The sequence below is a fragment of the Rhinatrema bivittatum genome, chromosome 15 (assembly GCF_901001135.1).
Source record: "Rhinatrema bivittatum chromosome 15, aRhiBiv1.1, whole genome shotgun sequence".
NCBI classification, from domain to species: domain Eukaryota; kingdom Metazoa; phylum Chordata; class Amphibia; order Gymnophiona; family Rhinatrematidae; genus Rhinatrema; species Rhinatrema bivittatum.
The window spans coordinates 32,228,523-32,245,170 of NC_042629.1; the positions used below are offsets into that span (position 1 = coordinate 32,228,523).

General features: G+C 42.4%; 1 protein-coding gene across 4 annotated transcripts in view; it reads left to right on the plus strand.

The window, feature by feature from the left end:
* Positions 1–16,648, plus strand: part of DSCAM (DS cell adhesion molecule) — a 569,269-nt gene that overhangs the window by 380,971 nt on the left and 171,650 nt on the right. For all 4 annotated transcript variants that reach the window (XM_029579019.1, XM_029579021.1, XM_029579022.1 and 1 more), the window contains one exon: positions 11,297–11,537. In XM_029579019.1, the coding sequence (XP_029434879.1) occupies positions 11,297–11,537 (241 nt within the window). The remainder of the gene's footprint in view (positions 1–11,296; positions 11,538–16,648) is intronic.

Consider the following 16,648-nt stretch of genomic DNA (forward strand, 5'->3'; position numbering starts at 1 on the left):
AAAAACCCTAAATTCATACCATAGTTTCTATAAAATTTGTAAAGGTGTTTGGTAATGCTTCATAAACTACCAAGAGCACTCCACCATTAGTGCCTTATGTGTCATTCTTGTTTAATCATGAGCACCACCATCCACCCTACCCTTTTTAATGTTTAATAAATTTTTTTTAAAAATTGTGTAGGTTTTATAAAGTTAATTTCTCTTCTTATTTTTTTAGTTTTTTTAGTTTTTACAGATGTTAATTTCTCTTCTTATTTTTAAAGAGGTTTGAGTGTAAAAACACTATCGAACAGAGAATAACAGGTCGCCAAAATGTTAAAACACACTTATCTTAACATCGATATTTTTCAATTGCGGCTCTTGCCCCAAGATAAAAATAAAAAATAAAAATTCATATAATAAAATAAAAGAGAAGCATCAGCAGAGGAAGTTTTGTAGGTACCATTGGGGAAATGAGGAGTATCTGGTACTGGATAGTACAGATTTTTCTGTTGCCTGTGTTCTGGGATTTTTCCTGTACCACTTGTGAATTTACACCTGCAATAAAGTTTGTAGTAAATGGATCTATTTTTGAACAGCAGCCACTGTGGGCCTGTGGTGGTGGTGGTGGTGGTGGGGTTTGTGCTGAACTATTACAATAGACCTCTAGAAAAAAACTTAAGAGCCTTGTAAAATTGTCTTCTTCTCTTTCCTCCCGTCGTAAGATCCAGCCAGGAGAATGGGTCAGAATGTGGCCCCGGCACTCCGGTGCGACAGGGGCTATATCAGCATAGCAAGTCCAGCTGAGCGCGAAATGGCAGTGGTAAAACGTGTCTGCAAAAACATTTGGTCGTCTGTAAAAATCTGGAAGACACTCAGTAAAGAATATTTGCATGAGTTGGAAACCTTGGCCAGGAGTGCTATTTTTTTAATCCTTGTCCTGCCACCTGCTCAACCACTTTATAGCAGCCTGTGCTTTAGCATAACAATGATAATGTGGATTATAAGAACATAAGACATTGCCATACTGGGTCAGACCAAGGGTCCATCAAGCCCAGCATCCTGTTTCCAACAGTGGCCAATCCAGGTCACAAGTACTTGGTAGGATCCCAAACAGTAAATAGATCCCAGGCTGCTATTGCGCTGTGATAAGTAGTGGCTTTTTCCTAAGTTTACTTGGTTAATAACAGTTTATTGACTTCTCCAGGAACTCATACAAACCTTTTATAAACCCAGCTACGCTAACTGCCTTAATTGCATCCTCCAGTAATGAATTCCAGAACTTAACTGTGTGTTGAATGAAAAAGAATTTTGTCTGATTTGTTTAAATGTTCTACTTGCTAACTTCATGGAGTGCCCCCTAGTCCTTCTATTATCTGAAAGAGTAAATAACTGTTTCACATCTACCCGTTCAAGACCTCTCATGATTTTAAACACCTCTATCATATCCCCCCTCAGCCGTCTCTTCTCCAAGCTGAAAAGTCCTAACCTCTTCAGCCTTTCCTCATAGGGGAGCTGTTCCATTCCCCTTATCATTTTGGTTGCCCTTCTCTGTACCTTCTCCATCGCAACTATATCTTTTTTGAGATGCGGTGACCAGAATTGTACACAGTTTTCAAGGTACAGCCTCACCATACAGAGGCATTATGACATTTGTCATTTTATTCCCCATTCCTTTCCTAATAATTCCCAACATTGTTTGCTTTTCTGACTACTGCAACACACTGAACCAAAGATTTCAAAGTATTTTCCACTCTAACACCCAGGTTCTTTTCCTGGGCAGTAATTCCCTAAAATGAAATCTAACATCGTGTAACTACAGTATAGGTTACTTTTCCCAATGTGTATCACTTTGCATTTGTCTATTTTAAATTTCATCTGCCCAGTCTTTTAGTCTCACAAGATCCTCCTGCAGTTTTTCACACTTTGCTTGTGATTTAACAATTCAGAATAATTTTATATTGTTTGCAAATTTGATCACTTCATTCATAATTGCCCTTTTGAGATAATTTATAAATATATGTTAAAAAGCACCAGTCCCAGTATAGATCCCTGAGGCACTCTACTGTTTACCCTTTTCCACTCAGAAAACTGACCATTTAGTCCTACTTTATGAATCCTATCTTTTAACCAGTTTGCAGTCCACAACAGAACTTTGCTTCCTATCCCATGACTTTATAATTTTCTCAGGAATCTCTCTTGGGGAACTTTGTCAAACACCTTCTAAAAAACAAAATACACTGCCTCCGCTGCCTCACCATTAATCCCTTAGAAAAAATGTAGCAGATTACTGAGGCAAGATTTGTCTTGTATAAATCCATACTGGCTGTGTCCTATTGAACCATATTTTTTCTATATGTTCTGTGATTTTGTTCTTTAGAATAGTTTCTACAGTTTTTCCCAGTACTGAAGTCAGGCTCACTGTTCTATGGTTTCCTGGATCACCCCTGTGCTCTTTTTAAGGATTTGGGGTTATATTGGCCATCCTCCAGTCTTCAAGCACAACGGATGATCCCAATGATAGGTTACAAATTACCGGTAACAGATCTGTAGTTTCATTTTAAAGTTCATTCAGAGCTCTGGGGTAAATATCATCTGGTCCATGCAATTTGCTACTCTTTATTTTGTCGATCTGACTACATTTCCAGATTCACGGTGATTTGTGTCAGTTCTTCTGAATCATCACCACTGAAAACAGTTTCCGGCACAGGTATCTCCCCAGCATCCCCACAGGTCAACAATGAAAGCAAAGAATTCATTCAGCCTTTCCATAATAGCCATATTTTCCCTAAGTGCCCCTTTAACCCTTTGATCATCTAATGGTCCAACTGACTCCCATCACAGACTTCCTGCTTAGGATATATTTTTAAAAGTTTTATTATTATTATTATTATTATTTATTTTTGCCTCTAAAGCCAGCTTCTTTTGAAATTCTCTTTTAGCCTGCCTTATCAATGTTTTACATCTAACTTACCAATGCTTACTTTTTCCTATTTTCCTAAGATAGATACTTTTTCCAGTTTTTGAAAGAAGTTAATTTGGGTAAAATAGTCCTTTTCACATCACCTTTTAACCAGTCATTTGGCCTTCCTGCCACTTTTTTTTAATGCGTGGAATACATCTGATCTAGGCTTCTAAAATGGTATTTTTAAACAATGACCACACCTGATGTTAATTCTTAACCTTTTAGTTTTTTCCTATTTTCCTCATTTTATCAGTCTCCTTTTTTGAAAGTTTAATGCTAGATCTGTAGATATACTTAATGTTCTTCCAGTCATTAAATCAAATTAGATCGCACTATGATCGCTGTTGCCAAGTGGCCCTATCACCGTTACCTTTCACACCAAATCCTGTGTTTCACTAAGAATTAGGTCTAAAATGGCTCCCTCTTTCGTCAGTTCTCTGACCAAATACTTCATGTAGCAGTAATTTATTTCATTAGAAACCTTACCTCCCTTGCATGTCCTGATGTTACATTTACCTGGTCAATATTGGGGTAATTGAAATCTTCCATTATTACCTTGTTGCCAAATTTCTAAGCTTCCCTAATCTCTGTTAACATTTCATCATCTGTCTGTTCATTTTGGCTAGGTGAATGGTACTATACCCTCACTGTTACACTCTTCCCCATCACATGTGGAATTTCCACCCATAAGGATTCTATAGTGCATTTAGTCTCCTGCAGGATCTTTATCCTGTTGGATTCTATGTCATCCCCACCAGATTGATCCACGCTATCATTGCGATATAATTTGTCCCCTGGTATAACAGTGTCCCATTGGTTATCCTCCTTCAACAGGTCTCTGAGATTCCAATTGTGTCTACTACTTCATTCAATACTATACATTCTAACTCTTCCATCTTACTTTTTCGACTTCTAGCATTAACATACAGACATTTTAAAGTATGTTTTTTGTTGTTATTAGCAATCTGCTTATCACTTGATAGGAGTATTTTGCAATCTTTTAACTCAGGTGGTTCTTTACTTATAGGCATATGGGCTACTTTAACTTTTATTGAAACCTCTCTATCAGAATACCATAATTCCTCTACTATTTTAGTATTCTTTGAAGATACCTCCTTCCAAGCCATGTGCTGCTGAGTGATTGTCTGCTTTCCCCCATGTTCTAGTTTAAAAGCTGCTTTTTGAAGGTTAGCCAGGTTCCAACCTGGAAACCACCCATTCAGAATAGGGTCCCCTTTTCCCAAAATGTTGCTCAGTTCCTAATAAAACTAAAGCCATCTTCCCTGCACTATCGTTTCATCCACGTGTTGAGACTCTAGAGATCTGCCTGTTTCTGGAGTCATGTGCATGGAACAGGAAGCATTTCATCGAGCACTTCAGCCATCGAGGTTCTGGATTTCAATTTTCTACTTAAGATCCTAAATTTGGCTTCCAGAATCTCCATCCTAAACCTTCCTGTGTCATTGGTGCCTACATTTACCATGACAGCCGGCTTCTCTCAAGCATTGTCTAAAATCTTATCTAGGTGACACATGAGATCTACCACTTTTGCACCAAGCAGGCAAGTTACGAAGCAATCCTCACATCCACCAGCAACTCTCTACATTCCTAATAATCAAATCACCAACTATGATAGCCAACCTAACCCTTCCCTCCTGGGCACTAGCTCTTGAAGACTCATCCTTGGTGCGAGACGATAATGCATCACCTGGAGAGCAGATCCTTGCTACAGGATCACTCCTGCTATACCAGGGTAATGCTCTCTGACCAGTTGACCTTGTTCCTCCTAAGCAGCACAGGGGCTACTAAACTAGAGTGGGGACTTGGCTACTATGTCCCTCAGTGGAGCACAGAATTTGGTGAGAGAGAGAACGGTTGTGGGGCTGCTTGGCAATAGTGATCATACTGAAGAGGATGTTGGAGAGATACCTGTTCTGGAGAAGGTTTTCATGGGTGATGATTCAGATCAACTGAATCAAATCATGGTGAACCTGGAAGATGTGGTAGGCCTGATTGACAAACTGAAGAGTAGTAAATCACCTGGACCAGATGGTATACACCCCAGGGTTCTGAAAGAAAGAAATGAAATTTCAGACCTATTTCAATTAATTTGTAACCTATCATTAAAATCATCCGATGTACCTGAAGATTGTAAGATGGCCAATGTAACCCCTATATTTAAAAAGGGATCCAGGGGTGATCCGGGAAATGATAGACCGATGAGCCTGACTTCAGTGCAGGAAAAATCATGAAAACTGTTACAAAGAATAAAATCACAAAACATTTAGATAGATATGGATTGATGGGATACAGCCAAAATGGATTTACCCAAGGGAATTCTTGCCTCACAAATCTACATTTTTTTTGAAGGGGTGAATAAACGTGGACCAAGGTGAAGCAGTAGATGTGATGCATTTGGATTTTCAGAAGGCTTCAATAAAGTCCCACATGAGAGGCTTCTAAGAAAACTAAAAAGTCATGGGATAGGAGGCGATGTCCTTTTGTGGATTGCAAGTTGATTAAAAGAAAGGAAACAGAGTAGGATTAAATGGTCAGTTTTCACAGTGGAACAAGGTAAACAGTGGATTGCCTCAGGGATCTGTACTTGGACCGGTGCTTTTTAATATATTTATAAATGTTCTGAAAGGGGGCACGACAAGTAAGGTGATCAAATTGCGGATGACAAAAAATTATGCAGAGTAGTTAAATCTCAAGCAGATTGTGATGATTTGCAGGAGGACCTTGCGAGACTGAAAGATTGGGCTTCCAAATGGCAGATGAAATTGAACGTGGACAAGTGCAAAGTGATGCATATAGGGAAAAATAACCCTTGCTGTAGTTACACAATGTTAAGTTCCATCTTAGGAGTTACCACTCAGGAAAAAGATCTAGGCATCATAGTGAATAATACATTGAAATTGTTGGCCCAGTGAGCTGTGGCGATCAAAAAAGCAAACAGAATGTTAGGAATTATTAGGAAGGGAATGGAAAATAAAACAGAGGATGTCATAATGCCTCCGTATCGTTCCATGGTGAAGACCGCACCTTGAATACTGTGAACAATTCTGGTCACCGCATCTCAAAAAAGATTCAGTTGCGATGGAAAAGGTACAGAGAAGGGCAACCAAAATGATAAAGGGAATGGAATTGCTACCCTATGAGGAAAGGCTAACGAAGTTAGGACTGTTTAGTTTGGAGAAGAGATAACTGAGTGGGGATATGATAGAAGTCTACAAAATCATGAAAGGATTTGAAGAAGTTAATGTAAATCAGTTATTTATTCTCTCAGATAATAGAAGGACCAGGGGGCAGTCAATGAAGTTAGCAAGTAGCTCATTTATGTTGTGTCCATCGGTCCGTGACGGCTTCGCCCCATTTGCCTCACCTTGTTCATGGCTCCTCCCGCTTACCTTGGGAAAATGGCTACCGCCGCGTCTGCAAGCCGCCCTCTCCGGCGTCCCTGGAATGGCTATGGTGCTGCCTCCCGCCATGCTCCTCCCAAGTACCTACTAGGATGCGCGCGTGCCACCCTCATCTTTATTCCAGCTATGGTGCGAACCTCGGGGGCATCCCCCTCGAGTCACGTCACGCCATCCGGGTATTTAGCCTGCCCTTACGTGCTAGCTAATCGAGTTAGCAAGGACTGGATTTGGACTTGGATTCGTCCGGTCTAAGCTACTCTGCCGCTTCCGTGCTGCAGCTGGAAGCTCTCTCTCTGCCCTTCGGGGGATTGACTAACCTGGGTACCCACTCCTCAGGGGCCCTCTGCTTTATTTCAGGTGCCTTACAGGGATCAGGTACTCGCTCCTCGAGGGCCTGCTTTCCCTGCCTCGGTGCCAGTACCATCTACTTCAGCCTGTTGGAATCGCATACCTACAGCTACCATCTAGTGAGTAATCTAACTCTGTCTGTCTCATCTACAGCATTGTCTTGCTGGGAAACCTACACCAGAATTCCCCTATACCAACGGGGTGAGAAGGGTCCCCTCTGCCGAGGGTCCCAAGACTGCTACATCCAGACTATCTCGCTACTGCCACCTCTGATGGTATACATCAAGCTGTACAATAAAATATCTAATTCTGTGTTTGTGCGTCCTGAGTCTAGCCCAGTACTGTGGCTCCCCATGGGGCCCCTCCCCGTGGGCGTGGTCATCTGCCATAGTACCCAAGAATCCATCCAAACACCGCTTAACCATAACAATTTAAAACAAATCGAAGAAAATTATTTTTCACTCAGCGCATAGTTAAGCTCTGGAATTCATTGCCAGAGGATGTGATTACAGCAGTTAATGTAACTGGGTTTAAAAAAGGTTTGGATAAGTTCCTAGAGGAAAAATCCATAAACTGCTATTACGTTAATTAATAAGCAATAGTAGCTTGTGATTTATCTAATGTTTGGGTACTTGCCTGGTAGTTGTAACTTGGATTGGCCACTATTGGAAACAGGATATTAGGCTTGATGGACCCTTGGTCTGACCCAGTATGGCATAACTTATGTTCTTATTTTATGTTCTTATGAAGGTCTCCTTTATATATATCTCTGTCTGCCTCAGCTCCTCCAGATCTGCCTTCAGAGATCATACTCATTCTCTGAGAGCCGGGAGCTCCTTGCACCAGGTGCACACATAAACCTTATACTAACTGGTAGATAATCATACATATGACACTTGGTGCAAAAAACTCCACCTCGTGCTGGATCTATTTAACAGGGTACCAGGGAAAGCCTGGCTGGTCGATTTTCAAAGGCTTGCCCATGCAAAAAAAAAAACGTGAGATGCACGTGCTGCACGGATTTTAAAAGGCCTGCGGCCGCACGTGTATCTCCAGGTATGCGCATGAAAAAGGTTTTCGGAAAAAGGGGCGGGACGTGTCTGTAGCATGAATCTAGCACACAAGGGTCCCCTACTGCATAACTTCTGCTATGGACGGTGCATAAGTCACACAACAAAAAAAATGTGCGCATATGTGTGTGCATGTATTCAAATCAGCGTGTCAATGTGCGTGCGCCGGCAAACACGCGGAGGTCTTAACGTCATAGTGATGATCGTCATAGTGATGATCTTCTCAACTGACCTGCCTAGAATTACACAGGCAGTGGCAGAGCTGGTATCTGAACTCATGAGCGTGTGTGTGTGTGTGTTTGTGTAAAACTGCAAATTTTAATAGAAGGCCTCCACTGTAATATTCTTGGTCATAAAATATCATTCATCTAGGTAAATTCCTCAGAGACCATCGGATCATTTATTGCTTGTATGTGGATGACATACAGCTCTTTAGCTCTTGGCCTGGACCGGGACAAAATGATTGCAAGCTTGAGTGAATGCCTGGGAGAAATCTCTGGCCAACTCCACCTCAATAAACTGAAGCTAAATCCGCAATAAACAGAATATTCAAAAAACGACTGAAGCTAATTAGACTTCAAAGCAATCCTCGAAGGAACAATTCTACTCTTCAGCTGTTGAGTTTGCAGTTTAGGATTTGTTCTGGACTCCGTCTTAATCAGCTTTCTTTCAACTGCTCTACTTCCATCCCATCTGTGATGGCCCTCTCTTTGCTACTCTCATCCAGTCTTGCGTGATTTCCTATCTGGATTCCAAAAATTCTCAATTACTTCCTGCAGCTCATTCAAAACGCTGCAGCTAGAATGTTGCAGGGTGCACAAAACATTTGAACGGATCACCCCAGTCATAAAATCTCCGTATTGGTTCCCAATATTCTGTCAAGCCAACTGTTGACCTTTAAAGCCGTCAAGGGTGATGCACTGCTGTACCTCAGCTGCTCTGTTAACCCCTATATACTATCACAGTCCCTACCCCAAGACCGCCTAGCCATCCCCACACTGAAAGAGCTGCACCTTGCAAGCAGCAGAGAGCGTAGCTTCTCCAACCCGGTGGACCTCCCTGCCACTTAACATCAAACTAGCTCCCTTCCTGGAATATAAAGTGATGGAAGGGTTTTCCCTGTTTCTTAAGGGTCATCCCTTCCAAATGTGTTGAGTGGGTTCTTAGTATAGGTCATGCAGATGGTGAAGTGGACTTGTCTGGAGACATCTGGGGTAGCAATAACCCACACTCCTTCCGATGACTGAAAAGGGAGAATTCCTTTTGTCTACCCTTTGACCTCTGGGCCCCATACCACCCAGTCGTGCTGGCTAAAACAAAGAATAACAGTTAAAACGTCAACTCTTAGCAGCTGTGTGCATGGATATGTAAGAGGTAAAGTTATAAATACCAAATGCATCAGATTTAATGGGAATCGACAGTCAGGATTTTTACCTACCTCCAGCATAACCATTACTCAGGGACATAACAGAACACTCCAGATATATATCAGCTTTTCCCAATTCTCTGTCATGCTCCCATAACGAAACCCTCCTCCCTATACACCGGACACCTCTGATTTCTCTTCCCCTTTAATTCAGTTCCCCAGCACTATCATGAAAGAATGGGATGCACTCCTTTCCAATACCTATGTCAAAATTCACATCCAAAAGGGACCACAATGCAATTTCCTGGTGGCCTTTGACCTCCCCACACTACTGCTTTCATAATGTGTACATGTTTCCCTGGCATACCCGCACCATGGACCTCTTGGGGCACTCTTCCCTCGAAATTACCCTGACTCTTGGGCTTTTCAGCCCTATTCCCCAAAGGGAGGAGCGGCCTCTACTGTTCCCCACTCCAGTAGTTTCCTCAGGTGGGAAGCAAAAACAACAAAACCCTCTCCTTTTGGCAGTCACGGGTGTCTCCCCTTGAGGGGGAGAGCCCCTGCAGGGTCTTGTTCCCATTTGGGAAGAACCCTAGGCGGTCTGGCCCACCGGCCGCCTACTCTAGAGGGTCACATGCCTGTAGGTCCCTGTCCCCTACCGCACACAGGAAAAGGCAGGAGCAAACTGGGGCAAACGTGCCAAAATCTTTCCCCTTTTATAGCTCCCACTGAAGCTTGATCACCCAATCAGAGAAACCCCACTCACTTGAGAGGACACACATTGTTTATTTTCCCAAAGCTTTTATCACACCAACAGCTCTTAACTCACTCTCTAAAAATGCCATCCAGTGGACATTTGTTATTACTGCATGCACAAGGTAACAAGAAAAACATGATTCTGGGACTCCTCTACCCAGAATCTCTTCTACTGCTACAAGGCCCACCATATTTGGGAATCTCCCTACCCTGCTAAGAAGCATGGCTCTTTGAAACTACTTTTGGATGAGAAGCAGATATATGGCCTGCCTATCAAGCAACATTCTTCAGCTTCTAATCTGTTTATTGCAGCAGAGACTGCCAAGCTCCCTCATGCCTCTAATTTATGGCATATTGCCAAGAAATTACCCCCAAATTATCCAGATGTCACAAAAAAGACTACCATTAGGTACAAAAAGACACAAAGGTGTACCAAAAAGACTCTCCCTGGTTGTTTGCTGGCTCTAAGTTTGATTCTTCAATATTGGTTGATGCCTTTAGGTCCTTCATTGGATTCCTGGAAACTAGCTATGCTGGACCTTGCTTTGCTGGAGGAAAAATCAGTACCCACAAACTCGAAAAATCTACAAGCCCGGCTTGCCCGGACCTGGGATCCGATTATCTCCTTACTCAAGACCATGGACTCATCTGACTGGGGTGTTTGTGGAAGTCCTCTAAATTAATTTGTAATCATCCCGGTGTGTCTGAAGGGGAGGGGAAACCTTGGGTGAGATTAAGGGATTACAAAAACAAAAAAAACTGTACGGGTGATGTTGAACTTTATTGGTTTGTTTACAATTGTATCACAATAACTTATTATCTTTACGCAGATGTCATAAATTTGTAACCTTATTCGCTCAATAAACAGATTTCAAACAACAAAAAAAGACTAACCCCGATCTACCCCAAAACTCCTCTCAGTCCTTACATTCTACATTCCTACACATCTCCTTGATGCCTGCACCTCATCATTAAGGCTGCCACCTGGCTCCATGTCATGCGGAGCAAGCTAATCCTGACCTGGTTTTACCCTACTGCATGCAGGTACTTGTAGTTCTGATCATCCCATTGATTTACCTAAGAAAATCAAAGCTACAATCCCTTCATATAGTAGGGTAAAAGCAGGACTGGATTAGCCTGTTCCTTATCACTTGAAGCCAAGCAGCAATCCTACTCATCATGCTTTTCCAGATGTTATCCTAGCACGTCCTTCTGGCTTTACCTACTGTCCCTTTTTTAATTACTACCCTAGTTCTTTCATTTTGCACATGTGGATGTAGTTTGTAGTATATGAATGTTGTCATTTCAAACTTACTATAACATGCTTTGAGTTCTTTAACTCTCATGAGGATGATGATGATTCTTGGTTTTCTTATTTTCTTTTTTTTAGGCTCCTAAGAAGCATTTACAGAATGGGGTTATCAGGGGCTACCAGATTGGCTACCGGGAGTACAGCACTGGGGGCAACTATCAGTTCAATATTATCAGCCTGGACAGCACGGGAGACAGCGAGCTCTATACCCTGGACAACCTGAAGAAATTCACTGAATATGGGTTGGTGGTGCAGGCCAGCAACCGGGCAGGGACAGGGCCCTCTTCTCAGGAACTCATCTGCACTACCCTTGAGGACGGTAAGATTTGTCATATCTCACCATCCTTTCGCTCGGGTGCCAGTGGCTGGATTGGGATTGGACCAGCTCCCGGGTGTGGTTTCTTCTGATACCAACATGGAATATGTCTAGACTACCCCTCCCATTCCCTCACTAGAGATGCTCTGGACTTACCCCATGACTTTCCTGAATTCTGCTATTGCATTTGCCTGCACACCCAGGTAACCATTCCATGCATCAACCACCTTTTCTGTAGACATTTAATGTTACTCCTGAATCTCCTCTCTAAGAGCCTCTTATCGTGATCTCTTGATCTAGAACTTTCTTGATATGGGGAGAGGAAAGAAACCGCTGACAGTGTCATATGTAAACACCCAAAATACTTGTAAACTGCAACTATATGATGTAAAATTCTAAATATGACAATATTTAAACATCATAACTTGAAAGCCGATGTAATAAAGACATGCATGCTCTTATTGAAAAAACTTGGAAAACCTCATAACAGGTGACATTAACTCACTTCAAACCAGCCATAAACTCCACTTTTTTTTAGCGATTTCTACGCTTATTTTTTTCTTTTTCTTTGTGTGTTTTAGCTTGGTTTTTAAGCATTAAGTTTCAACCTGGTTGTTGGTAACAGGCTGTCAAATTGTAATCATTGGTTTCCAAGTTAATATAATCTTGAGCATTTTTAAATAGCTTATAATAATTTAAACTTTTAAAGATTTTAAACTTCTTAAAGGTACTGGCACTTATCAGTAAAGAGAAAGCAGCACTTCTGAAAAGAAAAAGAAAAAAATAAGCGTAGAAATCGCTAAAAAAAAGTGGAGTTTATGGCTGGTTTGAAGTGAGTTAATGTCACCTGTTATGAGGTTTTCCAAGTTTTTTCAATAAGAGCATGCATGTCTTTATTACATCGGCTTTCAAGTTATGTTTAAATATTGTCATATATAAACACCCAACATCCTGCAAATTCAGCTGCGCAATGCACATAAATGATAAAGGTGTTACTCATTTTCATTTATGTGTAAGGCAAGGGAAAATCTATTTTGAGTATGTAAACAAGTATCAAAAGTCGCATTAACCTGTAAGGGTCTTTTCAGCTTAGTTTTGTTTTTGGCACAGCAGTTTTCTCCTACTTCTTTGGAATTCTAGGCCAGTCAGAACCAGGGCTAGCTCCTGGTTCCATCAGCCTTCCTTCAGAACTACCTGGGACATCGTGGCGACAGTCCCCAGCTCTGTCCAGAATCCAAGTAACAGGGGCTCTAAATCCGGCCTCTGGTTGTTGCCCTTGAGTGATGGCTGAGACTTCCTCTGACTTTAGGGGCTGTGAGTATCTGCAGCATCTGCAGCATCCTCAGCCCGCCTGGTCCAGGAATGGAACCCAGATTTTTCCACAGGCCAGAGGACACCACGGCCACAGAATCAGCCCAGGGTCTCTCTGGCTTTGACATGCCCCGTTAAATTGACTTTAAACTAGTGCCCTGTCTGCCCCTCTCATAGCCCTTCCCATTTTATACTGCCGGATCGATCAATATGAGCTGGGTTGGCTTGGGTGGGGGAATATTTCACTCCCTGTATCTCAGCGTGTGCAGCAACTGCAGTGGAGAGGGGGCATGCAGAGGCAAGGAACAGACCCTGGGGGGAAATCTCAGGAAGGCATATGTGCTAGAAACATTTGTCCTGTTGCCTTTAAGACTGAATAAGTGCCACTCCACCCCTGATTTGTAACTGTCTCAGCACACGCTGCCATGTAAACCCTCACTGAAGTGACTCAAGGCCCGTCTGTGATGTCACAAAGCTGCTTGACCTTGGTTAATGCTGCAGTCAGTATGTGACTAAGACTGCCAAGTATATGTACAGCATCTTAAATCTATTCTGCGCAGCTGACCTTTCATCTCAGGGGATGAATTTCCAACTACATTTTCTACAGCAATCGACAGGTCTTTGTTTATTTGATTGATATTCTGCCTTTCAGGTACTGTAGGTATTTCCCTGTCCCCAGAGGTCTCACAGTCTTAGGGGCCTCATTTACTAAGCATTTTCCCCACAGGACAAAGAATGAGAGAAAAACCTTAATAAATCAGGCCTTGAGTTTGTACCTGAGGCAATGGATGGTGAAGTGACTTGCCCAAGGTCACAAGAAGCGGCAGTGGGATTCGAACCTTGGCTTCCCTGGTTCGCAGCTCACTGATAACCACTAGGCTACTCCTCCACCTCTGTACTGACTCCCAGAGCATTCAGTGCTTGTAAAAAGCCAGGGAATGATTTCAGGGTTTCCTACGGTTTAGTAGGAGCTCTCCCTCTCAGGGAAGCCTGATTCAGACCACTGCTCAGAGCGGAGCTTTTCCAAGAAGATTAAGGAAAGAAGAATAGCTAAACATAGAAACATGATGCAGAAAAAGACTACTATGACCTTTTAGTCTGCTCTTCCACACCTACTGCTCAGCTTTACAATCCCTACCATTCCCTCAGAGATCCCCCTGTGCTTGTCCTATGCTTTCTTGAATTCAGATACTGTCTTTGTTCTACCACCTCTTGGGGAATCGGTTCCATGCATCCACTACCCTTTTGTTTAATCACGATTTAAAACTCCAGGGAGGAAGACTCAGAACTAATGTCAGGAAGTATTTCTTCACGAAGAGGGTGATGGATGCCTGGAATGCCCTTCCGGAGTAAGTGGTGAAGACCAAAACTGTGAAGGATTTCAAAGGGGCGTAGGATAAATACTGTGGATCCATAAAGTCTAGAGGATGTGAATGAAGAGAAGAGGCATGGGGGTGGCTTGCGGGAATGACGGCTACTACCTGGTGATTAATACCCTTATTCAATAAATATACATACAGTTAATGCGACTTCAACATTGCTCTATGCTTCAATGGCAAGAGGAAATGTGGGACAAAGGATTTGCATTCACAAATAAGCATGGGAGTAGCTTGCTTGTTGCAGCGGTTACTACCCCAAACCAATTAAGCCCGATACTTCACTTTGAATACATATACAGCGCAGCTCACTGCTTCAACTACAGGGGGAATGAAGAAAAGAGGATTTATATTAAGACAACCACCAACAAGGACTAAATTGCACAGGCTGGGTAAACAAATAAGCCTGGGAGTAGCTTACTTATTGCGGCGGTTACTACCCCTAACCAATTAGGCTTGATACTTCACTTAGCTGCAGCTCCAGCACTGCTCTCTACATCAGTGGCGGGGGTGGAAGGAAATTAGAACCAAAAAGTTACCAATAAGGGCCCTGAACTCAGCAGTCAGAGTAACAGATAAGTATGAGAAAAATAAGTGTGAAAGCTTACTGGGCAGACTGGATGGGCCGTTTGGTCTTTTTCTGCCATCATTTCTGTGTTTCTATGATTACTCTTGAGTCTATTCCCTTTCACCCTCATCCTCTGACCCCTCCTTCTAGAGCCTCCTTTCTGTTGAGAGGCCTGTGCAGGAAAATCTATCCTGCCTTTCATAAGAACATAAGAACATGCCATACCTGGTCAGACCAAGGGTTCATCAAGCCCAGCATCCTGCTTCCAACAGAGGCCAAACCAGGCCACAAGAACCTGGCAAGTACCCAAAAACTAAGTCTACTCCATGTTACCGTTGCTAGTAATAGCGGTGGTTATTATCTACGTCAACTTAATTAATAGCAGGTAATGGACTTCTCCTCCAAGAACTTATCCAATCCTTTTTTAAACACAGCTACACTAACTGCACTAACCGCATGTTCTGGCAACAAATTCCAGATTTTAATTGTGCGTTGAGTGAAAAAGAACTTTCTCCGATTAGTTTTAAATGTGCCACATGCTAACTTCATCTACCCGTTCTAGACCTCTCATGATGCTAACTTCATCTACCCGTTCTAGACCTCTCATGATTTTAAACACCTCTATCATATCCCCCCTCAGCTGTGTCTTCTCCAAGCTGAAAAGTCCTAACCTCTTTAGTCTTTCCTCATAGGGGAGCTGTTCCATTCCCCTTATCATTTTGGTAGCCCTTCTCTGTACCTTCTCCATCACAATTATATCTCTAAGGTATACATGTTTAGATCTTTAAGCCTGTCCCCATATGCTTTAAAATAGGGGTGGCCAATTTTTCACATGTCAGGAGCCACAAAACCAGAATTCACACAGGCAGAGAGCCACCATGCGTTTCATGAGCTGGGGGGGAGGGGACTGGATGCTCCTCCCCATCCCCTGCCCAATAGGAAAGACCCAACTATCTCACAAACACACACACACACACACACACACACACACACAGAGTCACTCTTTCCCAGACACAAGGATTCCCTCACACACACACACAATCGCTCTCCTTCAGACACACACACATACACATTCTGCTGTTGTGCTGCTGCTCATGTGCTTGCTCATTGAATGCCACCAGACCCAGTACTGTCGCATTATGTAAAGTTCTTGCTTGCTGCCAGCTCTTCCACAGCCTGCAGCAACCCTCTCCCTTTCCCATTCCCACCCTTTCTTGGCACCCGAACTCTCCAGGAGACTCACTGATCCTACAGCCAGTGCATGCAGCTCACAAGATGCCAGTTGGGCACCCCTTGTGATAGAATACCTCACACATGCAGAACACACACACACCCTCACCAAATACAGAATAGAGAGACCATAAAGTACAAATAGAAATGTGCTGCCAAAACATGAACTGGAAACACAATAAGCCCAACTGTATTATGCAGTGTAACAATGGAAAAACAACATCATCTTTCCTCATTATATATATCAAAGACTAAAATAGATATATAAATTATCATTAATGATATTAAAACCATACTAATAAAAAGAATAAATGTCAACACAGCCGATGAGTAGAACATCCAATAATTAAATTCTCACAAACATTTGTTTTAATATTTCCCCAAACACCAATAAAATATTTCAAAACAACAGACACATGAAATAACACCCGATTAAAAAATCTTCCACTCTCCATACCTGGGGTCTTTTGATTTACGGTCACCCTGAGATTGTTGTGGATTGGGAGGAGGGGGCTGCACAGTCTTTATCTTCTCTATCTGTCTCATACATAGACTTATACATATGAATTCCCTCATACACTCCCTTACATACTCTCACACACGCTCCCTCTCTCCCCCACCTTGCACAC